The 22,513-nt window shown below is 53.3% G+C and overlaps 2 protein-coding genes across 2 annotated transcripts in view; both read left to right on the top strand.

The window, feature by feature from the left end:
• The first annotated feature begins 14,714 nt into the window (after positions 1–14,714).
• Positions 14,715–18,007, top strand: VPS72 (vacuolar protein sorting 72 homolog). The gene is made up of 6 exons (XM_019556907.1): positions 14,715–14,864; positions 15,206–15,358; positions 15,710–15,821; positions 15,929–16,108; positions 16,667–16,811; positions 17,316–18,007. Exons 1-6 carry the CDS (start codon positions 14,751–14,753, stop codon positions 17,710–17,712), a joined length of 1,101 nt encoding a protein of 366 aa, XP_019412452.1. The 5' UTR covers positions 14,715–14,750; the 3' UTR covers positions 17,713–18,007.
• A 1,701-nt stretch (positions 18,008–19,708) lies between these two features.
• Positions 19,709–22,513, top strand: part of TMOD4 (tropomodulin 4) — an 8,125-nt gene continuing 5,320 nt past the window's right edge. Inside the window, exons 1-3 of the mRNA XM_019556905.1 lie at positions 19,709–19,811; positions 21,918–22,063; positions 22,330–22,486. Of these exons, the coding sequence (XP_019412450.1) occupies positions 21,935–22,063; positions 22,330–22,486 (286 nt within the window). The 5' untranslated portion in view covers positions 19,709–19,811; positions 21,918–21,934. The remainder of the gene's footprint in view (positions 19,812–21,917; positions 22,064–22,329; positions 22,487–22,513) is intronic.

The raw sequence follows: 22,513 nt of genomic DNA, 5'->3' as shown, positions 1-22,513 counted from the left end.
CTGGGGGCAGCAGGTCAGGAGTGAGGGGCACTGGGTCGGGACTGGCTGTCGATGCTTACAAATGGGTCCTGGTACAAAAACAGTTGAGAAGCAGTGCTCTAACTGGTCCCTTAGCTAAGGCCCACTGCCTAGGACCCAGCTGCTGGGCACCAGCCCCTGGCCTTGCCCTCTGGGGCCTTTGTCTCTGTGTCACCTGGGCTTCTTGACCCCGTTGCCTCTCACAGGCTCTTAACTCCCTGCTCTTCTCAGACTCTCTCTGGCCCTCTTGGGCTCTGGGCCCTCTGGTCTCAGGCTCTGGGACCTCTCTGCCCTTCTTGGGTTTCAGGCCCCCTGGCCCCAAGCTCTGTCCCTCTTTGGCTCTCTCTGCCCTTCTAGGGGAATGCTGGGCTCCCTGACCCCTGTCTGTACCTTGAGCCTGACCCCTGGCACTGCTCAAGGCAGTCATGCCCACCCCTGCCCCCCAGGCACTAATAGGATTTCCAAACCACCCCTTTTTAGTCCCACCCAAACCTGTACATTTCTAACCCAAAACAAGCCTCTGCCTAACCACCGCTTCCTAACTGGGTCTAAGTGCAAAGCCCTGCTCTTGAGCTGTATCACTCATCTCCTCACTCAGCCCTGAGTCCTATTCCCCTGCTTGCATTACCACCAGGGTAGTCCAGGCATCATCCAGGAGCTCCTCTGCACATCTCCTGCCCTGCAACTCTTTCCTTAGCAGCTCCTGGAGCCAGACTGACCACTCTGGCTCAGGCCCTAGGTTTATATGGCTGGAAGCCATACACCATTTTGGTGATGTGACTCCTTGAACTGCCACAGGTGATACCTCATTCAACTTGCCAGTTTAACCCCTGTGGGCCACTTTCCCTTTAGAGTCCAGCTGCGTTAGGGCCTCCACCATGGTCCAAGCTGTCTCTACACCTGCACACTTAATGATGCCCCAGCCACTAGACCTCCCTGCAGCTTCCTTCTACCATTCCACAAATGTAGTACTTCCAGTTCTCTCCTTCAATTAGTCCTTAATAGACCACCAGTTCATGCACTTGGGGAGGTGACTCATAAATATCCCACTTTCCCTCTGAGTCGCTCTGATCTCAATCCCCCATTTCATACCTCCCGAACTGCGGCTGGGCTTTTCTTCCCTGCATTGGATCTGGTCATTTTCTGGTGCGCCCTTGGCTTTGGTGAGTGGTTTAGATACTGTCTCCGTCCAAGGTTCCTGCTTTGTCCGTTGTCTGCTCATGGTGCCCCACAGGACCTCTTGGGTCCCCTGTAAACTTGTCACTCTCTTGTAAGTCCCACGGGACTCATCCCACTTTTTCTCTCTCTTCCTCCAGCTTTCCCTCTCTTGCGCTGCCATTGCCTCCTGTGGGTATTTGCCCCAGGAATCTGGTATTCTTGTTGTTGAACCTGTTGCTACTACTTCATCTTTGCATTACTTCTCTAGTCTTGGCTGCAACTAAGGCTGGCCTGTCACGGCAATCTGGTCATTACTGTTTGCCTCTGTCTCCTTTGGTTCATCGTGGCATTGTTCAGCTTCCACCTGCTCAGATGTCTTGAGCATCTCTTCCCAAAACACATCGTGGTGACTGGTAAATCTGTCTAGCTCCTTCCTTGGTCTTTCTGTTTCCTGACTGACTTCCTCTGCTCTTTGGTTGAAGCCCTCTATACTTTGCCCATTATTTTCTTCTGGCTTGTTGGGCTCTGCCCCACCCTTCTGGAGGCTATGACTTGATTGTCTATCAGGTTCTTTCACCTCCCGGGTCTTCTGGGTGTTAGCTGTCTCCCACCATCCTTGGGCTTCTGATAAGAGTTGTCTCAACCTTTCACTGCTTTGGTGAGGTTCTGGCTTTCTGCCCTGGCAGTTTCTGAGAGTGCTTGTAGCTCTCCTTCTAGTAGAGATGCCCATCTCTTTACCTGATCTAAATGCTGTAGCTCTGTTTTTAGCTTCTCTAAAGCCTCCTCTAGGGACTGTACCCATATGCAAGACCTCTGAAGCTCTTCAAAAGTTGCTAATTTCACTTTCCACCATTGCTCTTCCCTCTCCACATTCCTCTGTGCGATTTGGAGCTTTTCCTCCATGTTCTCTGTGCTCTGCATCTTCTTCTCCAGTCCTGGCGGGACTCTGTAGTGGTCACGCTGGACTTGCAACACATTCTGAATCTCTGCTGCCTCTTGCATCTTGACTGCTAAGTTCTGCTTCTCCATCTCAACCCTCTGCTTCTCTAATTCTCTGTCCACCTCTAGACTGCACCTAGCTTCCCATTCTCCTGGCCTCTGGTTTAGATATTTTAACACAAAGTTCATGAGTGCTCCCACTTTCTGTGTGGAGTCCTGGTGAATGGGTTCCAGCTATTCTTCCTGAATAGGGGTAGATACTTTTATCCAGTCAGCATCTTGTAACTTGCCTCTCAACTTCACCACTGTCTCCTGTATGTGAGCTTGGGCCTCCTCAAGCTCTTCCCTGCACTTCGACATCATGTCACACAGCCTGTCCCTGCACTTCAACATCATATCACACAGCCACTCTGTAGGCTCCATGCAGTACCGCTACACTGTGGCTTGCTTTGTGGTGCCTCAGGCAGGGGGCTGGGTGAGATGATCTATGGAGGTCCCTTTGAGCCCAACATGTCTATGATTTCTCTATGTCCCCTTGGGATGCTGTGCTCTTCCTTGTGCATCAACCTGCTACAAGGACATCATAACAGCTTGGTATGCTATCAGGAGATATTGTCCTCCCGCAGTGCTAGGTGAAAGCATGTTGGGACAATGTCCATGAGTATACAACATTAATGGTCTTTGGCTCTTGACCTAGAAATAAATCTGAATAATTCCTTATATCCCTGCTACAATCTAACTTGGACAGGGAATTCTTCTTCACTTTCTGTCACATAGCATTGCTGTGAGCTGCTAAACACCTGCTGCCTTCCTCCTTAGAGCTGGCTGCATTTCACTGGTGGAAGAACTATTGCAGTTCTCAGCTGGCTCTACAATGACTTACATGGATGACTTATACTATCAATGAATTGCACCTTAGACAGACCAACTTGCTCTAAGCCAGTGGATCTCAACATTTGTAGACTCCAGGTTCCCCTGGTTAGACTCAAGTCCCCCTCAGGAAATGCCAGCTCTTAGCTTGCACTCGTTTTTTGACTATGGACAAATAACAAAAATGAGCAATGTTGCAAAGAACTCAGCAAGCTCACAGCAGGAGGAAATGTTTGTGACACTGGATTCCTACGTGAAATCTCTGGGTTTCTCCTGTGAAGTGTGTAGGCTTTGCACACCTGACAGTGCTAATATTATGTGTATTTGAGCTAGTGTAAGGACAGAGCCCTCCTGCTTGTGTCCTAAGGCCCCTCTTTTGTCAATACAGAATGAGATGCTTGCCACCCTTGTTCTGTAAGCTCCCTGTCAAATTAAGCACCTCTTCCTTGGAGCGGGTGACTCACATCAGCCACCAGCCTTTGAAACAAAGCTTCATGTTCCATGCTTGCCCTTTCCAATCTGTCAGCTCAATTAATGAAGCCTAGCGTTTCCTATTCCAGGGTAATTACGGGTCTGTTTAGAAGTGAAACACTGGATACCAGCATGTTAAAAAGCTACTGCCGCCTACAGGTAAGCTAACAAAGCAGGGTCCCAAAGCAGTGCCACGCAGAAGGAAAGACAGCTGCTGTGGGGATTTCAAATAGATCTAATCTTCTTGTACTTATCAACAATCACCAAAGAAAGGAGGGCTGGGTACAGGGAGTTACAGAGCGTTCCTGCTAATCTTGACTTAATAAAAGAAGTCTTTGTAAGCATGATGTCACCAGAATATAATCATGCTGTTCATGGGCCTCTCTGGAACACATCATCGCAAATGACCCATAGGCCAGCTGTGCTCCATTTGCATGTCATGAGATATTGGTATATCTCAAGATTCAGGCTCCTGGCGTGTTCCAGTCATGCTTTCCCACCCCCTCAGTGCTAATTTAAACCTGGTAATTCTCAGCTTCTGGGAAGCAAGAGAAAATCAAATTCCATCTGTTGCCCGTAAGAGCTGGATTCAGGCTGCAACTGAACCTTGTGCCCATGTGGAAAGCCCTGGCATCAGTGGGGCTCCTCTGAGCAGAGAAGATGGAGGATGGCGGGGAGCAGAGTCCTGCTGGACCCCACTTTGTCATAATTTAAGGCTGGTCTTTTTAAGCCTAGTCATTCCTACTTGCGGGGTGTTCATTTTTGCTGTTTGGCATGCAAGGCTTGCCACAGGCCTTGTAGCTTTGCTAGTGTTATCAGGTCTACTTTGGTGGGCAATCCTCCACATATAGCAGGGGCATCAAACTCGCATGGCCCAGGTCAGAATAGTGGTGTGGGACTGGTTCACAGGCCAGAGGGATGGCGCAGGGCTGTCCCCATGGGCCAGAGAACTGCCTATCTCCATGTGGGACCCAGTGGGAAGAAGGCAGCATCACAAAACTTTCACGATAAAACTAGTCCTGGTGGACCAATTAGCCACACTAAAAATGAAACATGTTAGAGATGGTTTAATTTACCACAATAAATCGAAACCTACGGCAATAAAAAGATATCAACATGTATTTTCACATGCAACTAACCTAGCGAAATGGTGACTATTGGCACCATTTCATGACATGTATCTAAAAAACATGTAATGTGTACAAGCACCCATAGGTGCTTCGCTGCAGCTGTGGGAACAAGCTGGGCTTCTTCTGCAGTGTTGCTGGAGCTCCAGTGCTGCAGGTCATGCCCAGGCACTCAGTTGCAGCTGCAGAAAGGTGCCCTGTCATGGCTGAGGGCCTGATCTAGCCCACAGGCTGTATGTTTGACACTCCTGATTTGCAGTAACTGTTTGCAGATGCTGCATGGAGCAAGTGCTCTGGACACATCACTCATTTCATGCTGGGAGGTGGACTGGCATCAGTATCCCCGCATCACCGATGTGAGTTTTGCTTCCAGCTCTTCCACTGACTCAGTCTGGAAGGTTGCATACACCTGCTCCCCAACCCCACCCTGTGCCTTAGTTGGCCAGTCTGTAAAACGGGGGCAGTAATTCCTCCCAGGCAGGGGGCAGTTGATTCATTTGTGCTTCATCTGAGCAACTTGGGTGGAAGGTGCTATAGACCTGGTAATCATTATGCTTGTTCACCTGACTTGGCTGTTCAGGAGAGCTTTGCTCTCCAGGGACCTCTAAATTCATCTCTTTAATGATCTCCTTGGGCTGGGGCAAAATGTCCCTGCTACAGCTGCACAGGGAAACACTCATTTTCTGATCTTCATCAGAGCGGTCTAACACTACGGCGTCTTGCTGTTAGTCATGCTTGTATTAAAAGGACATGGGCGTTCCTTGTTGATCTTTATTACATTCTTTGAATGGCCAAACAGTCACTGGTGTAACTCAAGAGGCACCAGGATTTCACTGTTTCTAGAAACTGACTCATTCCTGGAGGAATCGATCCAGACTTCTTTAGAAAATGACAGCTTGCACAAGTTATTTCCTCATTAAAATGCTCCTGACAAAACTGCACAGCTGTGCTCTGTCCCTTTTCTAAAGTGCCCTTCTCCCAAAGGACTTCCAGCCCAAGAAGGGCTAATGCGGTACAACTACAGCCAGCTACAATTAGCAGAGATTAAAAGAAATCCAAGCATGACTCCTCCCCCACCATGCAGCAAATGCAATTAGGGTTGAATGTCTCCCATCCACAAACCAGATCAGATCTGGGCTCTGAATCAGATTTCAGTCCATCACAATCAGATGTTTGAATAAAAGGTGCCAGAACCTGCCAGCAGCAGCTTCAGGACAATCTACCCCCACCATCAACTCTCATCCTTGTCTCCAACAATTAGAGATGGGTTTGAACCTCATCACACAGGGTTTAATTTCCTTTCTACTAGCAACAACTACGCTAAAACTGGATATTCCCATTAGCCATATATAAACACCCATTTCCTATTTGCATCTTCCCATGCTCTTGGCTTTGATAGCCTCCAGTGGCACTGAGCTCCCCGGTCCATATATTGTGTGAAAAGGTATTTCCTTTTTTCCATTTCTAATTTGCAACTCTGATTGACTCAAATGTCCATTCCAAATCATGCAACTTTTCATCATGTTTATTATTTTCCCACCTTTATTCTCCATCTCTGTCTTGTCTATTGAGCATGGAAACTCTTCATAGAATCAAAAAATGAGGGTTGGAAGGGACCTCAGGAGGTCATATCTAATCCAACCCCCTGCTTAAAGTAGGACCAGCCCCAACTAGATCGTCCCAGCCAAGGCTTTGTCTAGCCCGGTCTTAAACACCTCCAAGGATGGAGATTGCACCACCTCTCTGGGTAACCTGTTCCAGTGCTTTACTACCCTCCTAATGAGAATTTTTTTCCCCAATATCTAACCTCAACCTCCCTTGCTGCAACTGGAGCCCATTGCTCCTTGTCTGTCATCTGCCCCCACTGAGAACAGTCCAGCTCCATCCTCTTTGCAACCCCCCTGTACGGAGCTGAAGGTTGCTATTAAATCCCACCTTGGTCTTCTCTTCTGCGAACTAAATAAACCCAGTTCTCTCAGCTTCTCCTCCCAAGTCCTGTCCCCCCCATTTTCATTGCCCCAACCATTTTCATTGCCCTCCACTGGATTCTCTCCAACTTGTCCGCATCCTTTCTGTAGTGGGGACCCCAAAACTGGACACAGGATGTGGCCTCACCAGTACTGAATAGAGGGGAAGAATCACTTCCCTCGAACTGCTGGTAACACTCCTACTAATGCAGCCCAGATTCAGAGCCTCTTCTTACAAGTTTTAAGACTCTTTTACTCCTGGCCCTCAATACTATAGGATAATGAGGAACTTTGATGAGCCCAACTCAAATCAGCAGAGAAATGCAAAAGCAAAAAGACATCTCCTAATATGACTTCATTTTTTTGTTGTTGCAAATTCTGTTGATGACAGTCCAAATTTGCAGCTAAACCATTTCTCAATGTCTGGTGCATACCAAAAGATGACCTTCTTAATCCCTTAAGACAGGGGTTATCAACCAGGGGTATGTGGCAGCAGCATGGAGAAATGAGGGCACTTCCAGCTTTGCCACTGCCACTTGTTGATCAGCTGCCAGGGAACCCACCCACACCACTTGTCGACTGGCTAAGGGACTCACTGCTTTTCGACCAGCTGCTGGGGGTACACCAACCAAAAAATGTTGAAAACCCCTGCCTTAATACATCAAGGGTGTAGGTTGTAGCTGTGTTGGTCAAGACATTTCTTAGGCAAGGCTATTGAATTCCAGGAAGAGGCGGCCCAAGCAGTAAGAGAAGAAAAACATATCACAGGGTGTCTGGTTATAGGAACAGATCTAGATGGGACACTTAGGGCCAGGATAAATGGCATGAAAGAGCAACTTTCAAACACAGAACTGGTGAGGCTGTCCTACCATTGGCCACCACCCTTGGCCCCGACTGGTGCCAACACATACTTTGTGAAAAGGGAGGAGCACTTAATTACATACCACAACAGAACCAACCAGTCTCAGATTGATTATTTCCTGACAGCAGGAAGTGACTATGACGAGAATCCAGGAAATTAACCTGCTGGGCTAGCACGTATGTGTAGAGCACGTGTAATGAACTTCTGGGTGAAAAGACCAGTGGTGTCAACAGACAAGCTATGGAGCAAAGGACCGAGAGGGGAATGAAGAACTTGCTCTGAGACAAGGTTTCCTGGAAGATGGACAAGGACCCAAGAAGACAGTGTGACTCCTGTGAGATCTGGGGAAAGAGCCTAAAACAACATTACAAACTTTTCACTTGGCTGTCTGGAGCCATTTGCAAGAATGGGAATTTTTTGTGACCATGGTCCAAGTATGCATAGGAAGCAGTGAAGAAAATAGAAAGTGGAAAATAGAAGCAGCAAAAAGCTATGTGTGAGAACAGAAAAAAAGGAAGTAGAGCCATTGCGGAAATCAAGATGCAGACACTTGAAACACTGTCATAGAATCATAGAAATGAGGGTTGGAAGAGACCTCAGGAGGTCACATCTAGTCCAATCCCTGCTCCAAGCAAGACCAGCCCCAATTACCTCATCTCAGCCAAGGCTTTGTGTATCCGGGTCTTAAACACCTTTAAGGATGGAGACTCCACCACCTCCTGTTCCAGTAACCTGTTCCAGTGCTTCACCACCCTCCTGGTGAGAGTGTTTTTCCTGAGATCTAACCTCAACTTCCCTTGCTGCAACTGAAGCCCATTGCTCCTTGCCTGTCATCTGCCCCCACTGAGAACAGTCCAGCTCCATCCTCTCTGGGACCACCCTGCAGGGAGCTGAAAGCTGCTATTAAATCCCCCCTCAGTCTTCTCTTCTCCAAACTAAATAAGCCCAGTGACCTCAGCCTCTCCTCAAAGTCGTAGTCCCAGGCCCTGAACGAGTTTTGTTGCCTCTGCTGGACTCTCTCCAACGTGTCCACATCCTTTCTATAGTGGGGGGGCTCAAAACTGGCCACAGGACTCCAGATGTGGCCTCACCAGGGCTGAATAGAGGGGAAGAATCACTGCCCTGGATCTGCTGGCCACACTCCTACTAATGTAGCCCAGGACGCCATTAGCCTTCTTGGCAACAAGACTACACTGTTGGTTCATCTTCAGCTTATTGTCCACTGTCACCCTCAGGTCCTTTTTTAGAGATCTGCACAGCCAGTCAGTCCCTAGCATCTGTAGGACTCGTTACAAAGGAAGGGAAAAGGAAGTATCTAGATTAGCCTGAGTCAGGCAAAAAAAGGAAGTGGGGGCTCAAGAGCTGGGAAGTGTCAGAAATGCAGACAGAAGTGGACGCTTGGAAATCGCTGGCAGGTGGAAGTGGTTTCATGAGAAATGGCTCAGTGACAAGACTCTGAGGGAACCGCGGAGGGAAGTCCCTGCAGTTGCCAACCTCTGGGGACCTTTCACTGGAGCAGGACACAGATGGCGCTGAAGAGGATGAGGCCTGGGACAGCTGAGCTTGTACTGGAGCGGGGGCGGCGCAGAGGAGGCTGGTGAGGCCAGCGCTCAGGAGGGTTGGGTCTGAAAGCTCTGGGCTCCTTCAGTGGGATTCAATTCAGTCCCAGTGAGGAGGAGGGCTGCACATGGGACACTCGTCCCAAAGCTGCTGGGACCACATAGAAGTCTCTGCATGCATGACCATCCTTGCAGCTGGACAGCATCAATGTATTGGGGGGAGGAGGTGCAGAGAATCATGCAGACAAAGACCCGTGGCTCTTACACCCACATGTACTACCCCTGACCCCACTGCCTCAAGTGTATTTGGCTTAACTAGGAGTATAGGTTGTAGCTGTGTTGGTCTAAGGACATAAGTAGACAAGGCTCTCTGGGCAAATCTGATATCTTTTATTAGACCAACTCAAATAGTTGAAGAATTTTTCCAACAATTTTGAGTTGGTCCAATAAAAGATATCAGATTTACCCAAAGAATCTTGTCTGCCTTTGGCTTATCTAGACTTTATGGGGGTTAATATTAAAAAGAGATGTTTCCCCACCTTCCTTCTGGTGCTGTGGGATGATTCCCTCAGTCATTTGGCAATGTTATTCTGATTATGCCCATTAGCTGAGCTCTAACTGGTTTGAGGCAGGGATGTCCAACATCCACCTGTGCTACTTTTCAGGGGGGTGGAGTGGTAAGTGATGGTGGCAATAACCCCCGTGGCTGCTAGAGAGTTAACCCAGGGCATTAAAGGCACTGTTGTTCGCCTTGCTGATGAATTCATGGGTGGGATCCCCATAGGGCGCAATTCTCCAGGAGCAAAGCAAGGTGCAATGGTGTTAACCCCCACAGCTGCCAGCACCCAAGGGGTCAGTGAGAAGACCCCACGGTCCAGATCCCTGGCTGAAGGAATTAGTTGTGGGACTTTCCTTCTCATGCCTGATGGCATGTAGGAGCCAACATTAGCAATTCCTCAATATGAGCATGATCGTGTTCCAGTAGTCAGAGGATTCACCAGTGAGTCCGGAGATAACTGAAGAGGCCAATCCAAGAGTTTTGTGTTTGACTGAAGATGTGGCATCCAGTTCCAGAGGGAAGGAGCGGATCCTGGTGGTTTTGGATCACAGCTCTTTCTCTTTGTGCTCTTGTCTAACCATCTCCATAGTGATGCCTTGTGGGACATCACGGCGTCAGTGGGGATGATTCATGGTTGGGTCTCCCAGGTATTAATCACATCTGGGAACAAGAGGACACAAAACCAGTCCCCACTTCCTGATTTAAAATGAACAACACCTGTCTGGACCCGCAAGAGGTATTCCAGTGACTGGAAGATATGACCTGAGCACTGAGGACACTTGGTAGAGCGGGGTCAGAGAAAGCACCCTCTGCTCAGCCTGTGGGGGCGAACTCTGACACCTCTACCTTGATCTTGAGCCAAAGCTCTTGACATTAATGAGTCTTTCCATTGAGTTTGCAGGCCTGTGGGTCTGCCTTACCAATTTAATGGGGACCATTATCAGAGCAGGGAACTACAGTAAACTTTGGTTCATTTGCCACTCCAAAAAGAATGCAAATCAGGATGAACCATCCCAGAGGGACCAATTACCTCAAGCTGATCTCTGGTGGGGAATTGGGACAACGGGGTATGAAACTAGAGCAGGGGGTTATCCCTTAGGAGAACCACCCTGAGTTTACTGTATTCATCTCAAGTAAGGGTAAGAGAATCTGGCCCTTTTGTTATCTGGGGCCAAACTGAACCTGGTATAATACTGCTGAAGTCAATGGGGTTTTGCCAGGGAAGAAGCTGACTTTTTATTTGATGGAAACAACGAAAGGACAGGTCTTTCTGCCATTCATTGTGCTCGGCTTAAAAAAAACAGGTAGGAAACTAATCTCCAGTTCCTTTGCTCTTACCTGAAGGCAACAGCGCTGTTGAGATCAGAAGGACAGAGGAGGGGACTCTCAGACACATGGAATAATGCAAGTGCACACACACATATGCTGGACTCTGGGTTTGATGTGCGGTAGCCTTGTGTCCATATAGTCATTCACACCAGTGCAGAGCAGGCAAGAAATGACACAGTTCCCAGGCTGTGCTAGAGTGACTCAAATAAAAAATGATCAGAGGTCTGGGGAACAAGGGTAATTTAGCTTGAATGTTAGGAAGAACTTCCTAGCTACGATGGTGGTTCAGCACTGGAAGAGATACCCAGAGAGGGGGTGCAATCGCCCTCCTTGGGAGTTTTCCAGAGCAGTTTAGACAGACACTTGTCTAGGGATGATCCTATTTTGAGCACGGGGCTGGACTAGATGCAACCTCTGGAGGGCCCTACCAGCCCTGCTTTTTTATGATCCTAAGTCAATGTAAATATTTGTTGTATCCATCAAACCTTTCAAATGATCTGATGGCAAAATGCTCTGGAGATTCCTGGCATGCGAAAGCACCTGTTGAGTTCAAAAGCACCTAAGCAGAAGGAGCTGTGTTCACAGCAAATAGCTTAGCAACCTGGTAATTGGTTAATCATGTGTCTCCTGAGTAGTCTTGTGAGGTGCTTCTGAGTGTATTGCAAACCTCATCTGAGATCACCTAATCAGGCACAGACGTGTGCCATGAAAACACTGAGACAAATCCAAGCCCTGTGGGAATTGCTGAAAAGTTCTCTCAGGAGAGATCATGCTGTTGAAAGCTGAGATTTACCTTATGTCTCTTTATGGACCAAATTCAGTGGGTGTCATGGCCCTGAACTTCCATGAGATTGTGCCTGCGTACTTCATGGCTGAACTTGGCTTGCAGATCCGTGTTTCTGAAGCCAGATACAACTGCCCCTGGATGCTGTTCTTCACATGAGGTTGCCCCACTCAAGTCCCATCACAACAAGCTGCGGTGGATTTTTCCTGATAAAAGAAAGATGGATTTCAACACCCCTCGAAGCATGCACTGTGAAACCTGAAATCACAGGGAACCTGTCAATCAGCTTCTGCAAATAGCTTCTGAACAAACCAGAGGCTGATTTGTGGTTCTGATTCCAAGTAAAACTCAGAGTTTGGGGTGAGAATTCATAGAATCAGAAAATGCGGGTTGGAAGGGACCTCAGGAGGTCACATCTAGTCCAACCCCCTGCTCAAAGCAGGACCCCAACTACATCATCCCAGCCAAGGCTTTGTCTACCCCGGTCTTAAACACCTCCAAGGATGGAGATTGTACCACCTCTCTGGGTAACCTGTTTCCAGTGCTTTACTACGCTCCTCATGAGAAAGTTTTTCCTAATATCCAACTTAAATCTCCCTTGTTGCAACTGGAGCCCATTGCTTCTTGTTGTCATCTGCCACCACTGAGAATAGTCCAGTTGCATCCTCCGGTAGTTGAAGCCTGTTAGTAAATCCCACCTCACTCTTCTCTTCTGCAGACTAAATAAGCCCAGTTCATTCAGTCTTTCCTCATAAATCATGTGCCTCAACCATTTTTGTTGACCTCTGCTGGACTCTCTCTAACTTGTCCACATCCTTTCTGTAGCGGGGAGCCAAAACTGGCCACTGGACTCAAGATGTGGCCTCACCAGTTCTGAATAGAGTGGACTAGGAAGACAAGGTTCTTTGGGTAAATCTGATATCTTTTATTAGACCAACCAAAATTGTTGGAAAAAATCTTATTTGCAAGCTTTCGGGTACAAGCACTCTTCATTTCCCTCTATCTGCTGCAATGCTCCTGCTCATGCAGCTCAGGATGCTGTTAGCCTGCTTGGCAACAAGGGCACACTGTTGGCTCATATTCAACTTATTGCCCACTGTCACCCCCCAGGTCCTTTTCTGCAGAGCTACTCCCCAGCCAGTCAGCCCCAGCCTGCATGGGCTTGTTCCATCCTAAGTGCAGGACTTTGAACTTGTCCTTGTTGAAGCTCATGAAATTTCATTTGGTCCAATCCTCCAATTTGTTAAAGCAAACATTTGATTTGTTCTGGGACCCCAGGCTGAGTTCCCCAAGACATTTCCTGCAGGTTTGTGTGGGGCTTTGAGACCTTGGGAGTTAAGGCTTCACAGGAGAATTCTTCAGGGAGATCCCGTTTCACTGCAACCACTGTTAGCAGCAATAAAACAAAAGGGAAAAGGTGCGATAGATCCATGGAGCAGATATTAAAGAGCTGCTGTTTCTGTGCCAGCCATTAGCCAGGAGGTACGGCAGAAAAGCTAAAGTCAACAGCCCAAAAGGGAATCTAATGAGCCCTGGATCAGGAGTTGAGACCAGAGGTTATCAGGTCCCTGCTGTGATCAGACTAATTAAGCTGGCTGCCAGCTTCTGCTGGCAAGCTGAGATGTATGCACTCTGTCCCTTGGCCTTGGTGCAGAGTCCCAGCTCTTGCCCTCACCTGTGAATGGACCCTCCCAGGCTGCCATGAACCTTGTGGGGGCAGTGGCCCCAGTAAGGGTGGATCCAGGGGGGTGCACTGGTGCACGCTGTTAGGGAAAAGGTCAGCTACTGCTCATACACCGAAGTATCACTCGTACACCGAAGGGTGTGCTCATACACTGAAGAGCCCTGGCCATGTCTCGTCTTTGGGCTCGTTCCTAGCTGCGATCAATTTAGCACAGAACGAGGGAGTGTCAGCATGCGAGTTTATTGCTCTGCAGAGGGGTCACTAAGTGCCACAAAGACAGAGAGCTCCTCCGACCTGAGTTTACAGCTTGGTATTCATACATTAACTGTTACATTATTGCGCAGATTCAGGTTCTTCTGCTTGCCGTTACAAAGTTGTAAGATACACAGAACAACTTTGGGCTCCTTGAGACGGGTTTTGCGGCTAACACTTTTCCCTTACTGTCAGCAAGAGGTACGCATTTTGCTTACTGTCAGCAAAAGGCGGTCTTTAAGCTTAGGGAAGGGTCATCTGCTTCTCAAAGGTCATCTGTTTTTTTATGGTTGTTTTTCTTACAACCTGCACCTCTCTTTGATTCCTGCTCCACCCAAAGTTTAAAGCTTGTAGTGGCAGCAGTGTTTCTAGTCAGACAGTGCTGCCAGATCAGTGGACTTAATGGCTCACTTTCATCTACTTGCTTCCTTCTGAACTCTTCACTCCACAGCTGTTAATGACCCTCTCTCCTGTGTAATGGCCTCAGTGTTCCACCAGTCGAGCCAGGGCCCGCTGTGCAACGCTCCCGTTTGCCGCTGCCGGGCACGGGGCGCCTCTTTCACAGCCCTGCAGACTGCTTTCAACTCATTCCAATAAAGTTAGATGGATGCAAAAACAAATCTTAAAATGAAGACTATAGCCCCAGGCCTCTGGCCTAGCAGGAAAACTGCCTGTTTTTTTTCACCAGCAGAAAAATGGGTGCTGTGTTCTATGGGAAGATGAATGGCAGCATCCACAGCCCTTTTACCCTGGGGCAGGGGAGGAGACCGCGGCCGAAAGGCTAAGGGGGCCCCAGCACGTGGGCACCTTGCCCTGCAAGGGGGCAGGGCCCTACTCCTGGGTGCAGACATGCAGGTCTCCTGGGGCAGCAGCAGTACACGACCCCCGTGGGCGCCCAACTTAGGCTTAGGGCGCCTACAGTATCTTAGAAGCTAAGCAGGGGCCAGCACCTGGATGAGAGACCTGCTTAAGGAGGCAGAGTAGGGGCGGGGCCTCTGCGAGGAGGCAGCTGGGGCATGCGAGGCTCCACCCTCCTGCGCAGCCGCCAGCGATCACTCGGCGTTCGATTGGTTCCCCCGACGCTCGCCTCCCGCGTTGCTCTCGGTGCTCCAGGCCGCGCAGTGGCGGGTCGGCGCGTCGATCCCAGGTAGCACAGTGGCGGACCGGCGCCATGAGCCTGGCGGAGGGGAGGGCGCCGCGCCGCACCGCGGGCAATCGGCTGTCGGGGCTGCTGGAGGCCGAGGACGATGAGTTCTACCAGACTACGTATGGCGGCTTCACCGAGGTGCGCCCGCCCGGCCCGCACGCGGGAGGGACCCCGGGGAGGAGGGCGGGGCCTCTGGGCGGTCATTTGCTAGAGTGGAGCGTTACTGGGGGCGGGGCCTACTGGAAGGGGTCATTTGAGGTCAGGGCCTACGAGGGTGGCAGTGTTTTGGGGGTGGGAGGCATCTGGGGAGGGCACTATGGGGGGGGTTGGGGCTTATGAGGGTGAAGGCGAGGTTTTGGGGGGCACTTGGGAAGGGCTGGAAGAGGGGGGGTCTGTAGGGGGTCCCTTGGGGATGGGGCATGAGGCCCTTTGGGAGGGTTGGGGAAGGGGCTGACGGCAATGTCTGGGCGGTGCCGCAGGAGTCGGGGGACGACGAGTACAAGGGTGACCAGTCGGACAGTGATGATGAGGTGGACTCGGACTTCGACATTGACGAGGGCGAGGAGCCGGCCAGCGACCAGGACGACGGCGAGCCCAAGCGCAAGCGCCGCGTGGTTACCAAGGCCTACAAGGTGCAGCTGGAGCTCCGCTTCGTGTGGGGGTTTGGGGAAAGGGAGGCGCCTGCTCCAAGGCGCAAGGGGCTGGATGTCTGGGGCTAGAGGGGCACTAGGGTCACCTGGATGTTTGAGGAAGAGGCGGCTGGGAAGCGGGTAAGGCCCACTATAGTGAGAACTGGATCGTTGGGGAGGCCTGGGGTCTGGACTCCGAGCAGCAGAGTTGGGGTCCGGCCTCCTGGGTTGTGTCCCTGGGAGGGGGAGGTGTCTGGTGGTAAGAACTGACCTGTGAGGGGTAGCAGGTGAGGAAGGCAGCATCCCCTCGGCAGCTCCCCCCTTCCTCAACCTGCTCTGCCGTGACTCCCCTAGGAGCCCCTCAAGAGCCTGAGACCCAAGAAAGCCGATGCCCCCAGCGGCAGCTCACAGAAGGCCCGAGAGGACAAAGTGGCACCCCTGGAGCTGCAGGATGACGCTGGGGACAGTAAGTGCATGCCTGGCACTTGCTAGCAGAGCTCCTCTGTCTTTAGGAGCCTGGGGCTGCCTCCCTGCTCTGTGCCCCCTGACCCCCCACCTTGCTGTCCCTACCAGGCCGCAAGCACATGCGCCAGTCAACCACAGAGCACACGCGCCAGACCTTCTTGCGCCTTCAGGAGCGTCAGGTGCAGTCCAAGCGCAAGAAGGGCGGCCCCAACTATGACCGGCCCCTGACACAGGAGGAGCTGCTGGAGGAGGCCAAGATCACAGAGGAGATCAACCTGCGCTCCCTAGGTGAGTGGGACCATGGCCATCACCCCATGGGGTACAAGGAGGGCACTGGGATGGGCCTGGGGCTATGGTCATGGAGGGATAGGGCTGGTGGGGCTCACGGGCAGCAAAGGACCCCAGAAGACAGAGACATTAGAAGCTCCCAGCCTGGGTTCCCCACCCAGAGAAGAGTAGGGTGTGGTGGTTAGTGGTAGTTGGGACTCCTGGGTTCTTTGTCCAACTCAAGTGCTACCTCGCTGAGTGATTCATTTCAGCGCTGACCCTGTTTCCCCTCAGTGTTAATTGGAGGTCTGTGGGTGATGTGAACGGGTACTGTCTCTTCTCACTGGTGCATGGTTGGAAACTAGATGCTGATTGCTGCTGAGTCTGCAAAGGCTGCCTGCTAGGGGAGACCCCTGCCTACCCCCTGGGTGGGGGGTGCTGACCGACCTGCTGTGACATGTCACCTTGAGTTGTGTCCCAGTGGTGGACAAGTGCCTGCAGGAGGCAGGGCCTGGCACCCTAGGTGCTGAAGCGAGGTCCCCCCAGCCCCGCTGACATCCGGTTTCTTCATCTGCGCAGAGAACTACGAGCGCCTGGAAGCCGACAAGAAGAAGCAGGTGCAGAAGAAGCGCAAGTGCGTGGGGCCGTTGATCCGGTACCACTCGGTAACCATGCCCCTCATTACCGACCTGGGTGTCAAGGAGGAGAACGTGGATGTGGAGGGGTAGGTGTTTGGGGTGCAGGGGGACCCTAGGTCCCAGTCCAGCCCTTGTCCATAAAATCCTTGTGTCTCTTCCCCTTGTAGATCCTGGAGCTCGGCTCCTGGATACCAACCCCTGTCCTTGGGTATTGCCCCCAGTCCTGGCCGTGGCATCTCGCAGCTGCCAGCAACTCAGCTGCAGAACTCCCTGACGTTCTGGTTTGCAGCTGCCTCTCTGAGCCAGGCTGGTCTGTGGGCCACAGCTGTGTGTGTCTGGATTCACATAGCTCTGCCGGGGTGGTGATTGGGGCCTGGTCAGATCCTTAGCCTGTACCAACCTGGATTAGACCCCAGGCTCTGAGCAGGGGGTGGGGTGGGGTGGGGATGGACTGACCCAAGCAGAGAACCTGGGGCTCATGTAGGTGGCTGTCATGAGCACAGGTAGCCCTGCTCCCTCTCTCCCTGGACACCTGTGTCTTTTGGAGCTGAAGCCCAGACTCACCCCAGTGATAATTCTCCCATGCCCAGGTTGGATCAAGATCCCCAGCAGCCCTCAGAGGCAGCGCTGGCACCAGCTGTGGCCCCTATCTCTGGGAAGTGCTCACGCACCTTCATCACCTTCAGCGACGATGAGACCTTTGAGCAGCTCTTCTCCAAGGGGCGCCAGCCCCGGCTGCCCGTGCGCGAGATCTGCCCTGTGACCCACAAGCCAGCCGTGTATCGTGACCCTGTCACTGACATCCCCTACTCCAACATCCGGGCCTTCAAAATCATCCGCGAGGCCTACAAGAAGTACATCACTGCTCATGGGCTGCCCAATGCCGCTGCCACTGCTGCCCTGGGAGCTGGGCCTCCTGGGGCTGACCCCGGCATCCGTGCCACCCGCCAGAAGATCATCATCAAGCAGACGGTCCCGGCTACATAGACCCCTTGTGGGCTGGTGGGGGGCTTCTGTGTTCAGGGGGAAGGGGAGAAGGCTTTGCCTTTGTTTCTCAGGCCTGTGGGGCTGAATCAGCTGCTATTGCTGTTATTTTTGGGGGTGAGGCAGACTGACCCCTCTAAGGGACATGGGCGCATGTTGGAGGCCTCCAAATGGCCCCATGTTCTCTTCTTCCCTTTGCCTTTGTCAGACTCAGGTGGGGGCCACTGGTTGTTCTTTGTTTTTTTATTTATTTTTGTATAATAAATGCAAAGCCAGGTGGCAACCCTACAGAAACATAGAGGTGCGTATAGCCCCCGAGGCAACATGGGGTGGAAAGGGACCCTACAGAAGCCCAAACCAGCATGTACAGCTCCTGGGACAGCCCTAGTAAGCAAAGTGAGGGTACAGAGACCCTACAGAACCACACACTGTTGTATATAGCTCCTGACCCCTGGGACAGCCCTGGGAAATGGGTGCAGAGGCCCCACAAATGGTGCAGCAGGGCTGGGCTGTGTCCATGAGCCCTGGCCTCCGGGGGGGCAGTGAAATGAAGGCCGACTCTAGCAGAGTGGGGAGGGGCCTGGAGCTGTGACATGTTGCTGCTGCCTGGCTCCTGCAGGGGCTCTGCCTGGAGTCGCATTCTGGAGTTGCTGCATGAGATCCATTGCAGAGACCACCTTCCAAGGGGTCAGTTTGTAGCCAGTGGGGGGAGTGTCTGCCTGGCCAGGAGCTCAGTCCAGCTCCTGTTCTGCTCCCAGAACATTCACCTGCAGCTTTGCCTGGGTAGCGCAGCCGGGCTGGGGTTTCTCAAGCTGGCAGTTGCAGGGGATGTGGGTTGATGTGTGTCCGTGAGCTGCCTCCTGGTCCCAGTTCCAAGCGGGAGAGTCCTGCCAGGGGAGGTCTTGGTCCCAGGGACTTGAGCTCCAACTGGCTGTATGCACCCAGGTGCTTCCTGCTGGGGTCCAACATGGCTCAGAGCACCAGTGACACCCCAGCCTGTGGCCTCCAAAGCTTCCCCCGGCCCATCTCCTTGCTGCCAGGCTGCTCTGATTTCCAGCCCCCAGCTTTGTTACTAACCAATAGCATGGTGCCTCAGATTCCCTAGGCTGCCCCTGGTGCTAGGTGCTGTATAAACCCCAAGTCCTTTATCCCCGGCCCAGCGGATTCTCCCAGCAGGGCTGAGCTGTGGTCTCCCTATCTGGGTCTGGGTGGCTCCAGAGCAGACTTATCCCCTCCTCTGCCTCCCTTAAGGAGCTGTGTTCAGCCCAGAGCCTCGCATCACAGCCCAGTTCTGGCCCAGCACGTGCCTGGTCCCTTCTCCCCTTGTCCCAGCTGGGAAGACTGAGGCGTGGAGTCCTCCACGGTAGGAGCCAAGCTCAGCCCCTGGCACTCCCAGCCTGATGCTGTCTCATGCTCCCACCTGCTTCCATCCCCTGCAAGCTCTGGGTGGGGGCTCAGTCCGTGCAGGCGGGGTCCAGGCCTGCCCGGGGGCTCCTGGCCGCTATGTAACACCAGCCATAATCCTCCTGCCCTCCCCCGCCCCCTCTCAGCTGTCCCCCTCCATCATGCGCGTCTCCTTCCCATGACCAAACTGTTCTGAATTCCAGCTCCCAGCTCTGCCGGCTTCAAGGCACCGTTACTACAAGGCACGTTGGAGCCGCCTGTCCTGGTCCGGCCACCCCTGGCACTAGGGGCTGTATAAAGCTGGCAGTCCAGCCTATTCCCCCTGACCTCTGCCTCTCCCAGCTTGGGGGTTTCTCTGATGTGCACCCTGCTCAGTCCTAGTCCCTTGAGCTCTCCCTGCCTCCAGGCCTTGCACCTGGCCCTGGGAGGACAGAGGGGTTGGGGCACCTGGCTCTGCATAGTGCTGTTCCTGGCCAGCAGTGTGAGGCCTTGGCCACTGGGTGTCTATCGGGCACTGCAGGGTGCTGGGCGTGATTGATAAGGAGCCTGTATATGTGATCTCCACTCGCCCACCCCCCACGGCCCAGCGGGAGCTAAAATAATAAAATGCTGAGCTCACGCAGTTTGCTGCCCGGATCCCTGGCCTCTGCACGGTGCTTCGCTTGCTGGAGGGCAGCGGCCCAGACGGCCTGGGAGAGGTAAGGCTGGGAACCTGGCTCCTGGGCTGTATACATCTATGGGGTGTGTGTGGGTGGGGCTGGGGTCCGGCCTCTGCTTGGTGCCTCCTGGGCTCTCCCATTCTTTCCTTGCTGCGTTGTCATTTGCCGTGGACTGTGCATCTCTCCCAGGGTGGCTGCTTTGCTGGGAACTTTTGGCTATGGCCACCGGCTGGTTGTGCCAGGGGGCTTTGCAGCTTGTCTTCAAGCCTCTGAGTGTGTGTGCCAGTGACCAGGTGCACTGCTGTGCCTCTGCCTGCTAGGTCCCCAACATGTGGGCATGGAAAGCAGTCACAGTGCTGTCAAGGGAGCTTCTGGGGGCTGAAGGATTCTGAAATGTGGCTGCTTCTGGGGTGGAGCGTAATGGCTGTGCTGCCCTGGCTGGGATTCCTGATAGGAGAAATAGGAACAGCGCACTGCTGGGCTCTGGGTTAGCTCCTGATGGCAGGCTGGAGTCGCAGCCCAGCCTGTCCAGGCATCCCCGGGGCCGATCCCTGCTGACTCAGGAGAATGCTCCTATTACTTCTGCAGCTCTGCAAGGTGCTCTTATATCCCTGGTCTCCCAGCCCGGCCTAGCATCTAGGTCCCACTGACAACCTAGTGCAAAAGGATCAGAGCAGTGACGACAGCAATAGGATGCATGCAGGTGTCACTGTGTCTCTCAGCTGAGGCTGGAGAGCCCTGGCCCTGTACAGCACCTGGTGCACCTGGAGTGGGGTGGGGAGGCTCCCTGCACCTTCCTGGACCAGGGTGGGGAAGGTGGCTGCTGTCAGGTCCCCAGAGCCACAGGGTCACCTTGTCTGAATGTGAAACCTGGGTCCCGTCTGGGAGCTCCTGGGCCTAGCAGGGAAATGGCCCCTGTACTGGTGCTGGGCTGCACAGAGGCAGGCACTGGTTTGGCTAAATCCCTGTGTGGCCACAAGCAGAGGCGCTGGGCTGGCCAGTCATGCATGCTGGGGGCCTGTCTGGCTTGGGCCCCTAGGATGCAGGCAGGGAATGGTGGGAGCCTGGGGGATGCAGCTCACAGCAGGGAGCACGCAGGTCCTGGTGAGCGAGGCCTTGCTTTGCAAGCAGCTGTTGATACCATTGCAGGCACGGAGGGCTGGGCCTGGTCTCCCATACACAGGCCTCCCGGAGGGGAGTGCTCAAGTCTCCTTCTCAGCCCCTCCCTGAGCCGGGTGGCTGGTGGGATCTCAGTGCTCCTCACTGTGGGGGTCTAGGTGCTAACCACCACCGAGGCTGAGGTTGTGGTTGGGTGCTGGGTCTCGGGCTCCCAGGACAGAGCAGGGCAGTGGGGAATCTGTTCTTGGCGGCTTCTCCATAGGTCAAGGGCAAGGAAACCCCTTCTCTGGGGAAAACGTATTGCACCCATCGTGTGGATGGGAAAACTGAGTCCCAGACAGGGGAAGGGGCTGGCAGAGCACAGCTATGACCGAGCAGGTTGGACCCCTGGCTTCTGAGACCAGCCCATCTTCCGGGGACAGGTCCAGAACCCAGGCAGGAGTCTGAGGGTCAGGACTCCTGGGTTTTCCTCCCAGCTGCAATGTCATTGGGGTCTCAGGCGCATGGGGCTGGGAGCCAGGACTCTTGGGTTCTAGTCCTAGCACCGCGGTGCCTCTATTTCCTCAGCAGGGGTCTGAGGCCCCTCCTTGTGGTGAGGCCGAGCTGCTCCCCACTACTTTTGTCAGGCTCTGGGGCCAGGAGATGCCTGAGACCCAGCCCTGGGCTACAGGGGTGGTGCAGGTTGCAGCTGGGGCTGGGCCTGGGCTGCAGGTCCCTGATAAGGGTGGGGAGGCACCAGGCAGGAGGGGCAGGGCTCTGTTTGTGCCCCCCTTGAGGGCTGGGGGTGGGGGGTAGCTGGGGGGCTTGTGTCCCTGCAACTCAGGGGCCAGTGGCACCTTCAGTGCAGGGCATGAGACCAGCTGGGCCCTGGGCTGACTGCACTGCCTCCAGTGCAGGGAACCCCCTGGCCAGACTTTGCTGCATCCAGTGCAGGAGTACTAGACTTACCTGGGCCTGTGTCTGTGTCTGTGTCTGTGTCTGTGTCCATGCCTGTGGGTTCATGTCTGTGCCCGTGTGGTGCGCCAGGGTGAGGGGCCGCCGCCATGTCCTCGACCTCGTACCGCCAGGAGCTGGAGAAGTACCGGGACATCGATGAAGACAAGATCCTGCGGGAGTTGTCCCAGGAGGAGCTGGATCAGCTGGACCTGGAGTTGCTGGAGATGGACCCTGAGGTAGGGCCAGGGGAGGCAGCAGATCCCAATGGGTAGAGCAGGGGAGGGGCGGGAGCCAGGACCTGTGTTCCCTTCCCAGCAGAGCTGGGGGGTGGGGGGTTAGAAGCAGGCTGGCGGCGGGGGCAGGCCCTCGGGGCTCTTGGGTTCTTCAGCTCTGGGAAGACCCCCCCCGCCCCATGCCTCAATTATCCTGGCTTCCACCCATTTCCTGCACCCATTCCTGGGCCCTGCACGGGGCACCTGACCCTTGACCCTTGCACCCCCAGAATGTCATGCTCCCGGCCGGCATGCGCCAGCGCGACCAGACCAAGAAGAGCCCGACAGGGCCGCTAGACCGGGACGCCCTCCTGCAGCACCTGGAGAAGCAGGCGCTCGAGGCTGAGGAGCGCGAGGACCTGGTGCCCTTCACCGGGGAGAAGAAAGGTGCTGGGGGCGGGGGAATGAGAAAGG

Source organism: Crocodylus porosus, unplaced genomic scaffold, assembly GCF_001723895.1.
Source record: "Crocodylus porosus isolate Cpor-Errol unplaced genomic scaffold, CroPor_comp1, whole genome shotgun sequence".
NCBI classification, from domain to species: domain Eukaryota; kingdom Metazoa; phylum Chordata; order Crocodylia; family Crocodylidae; genus Crocodylus; species Crocodylus porosus.
Note: the sequence above shows the minus strand (reverse complement) of the source record. Positions and strands in the feature narration are given on the sequence as shown.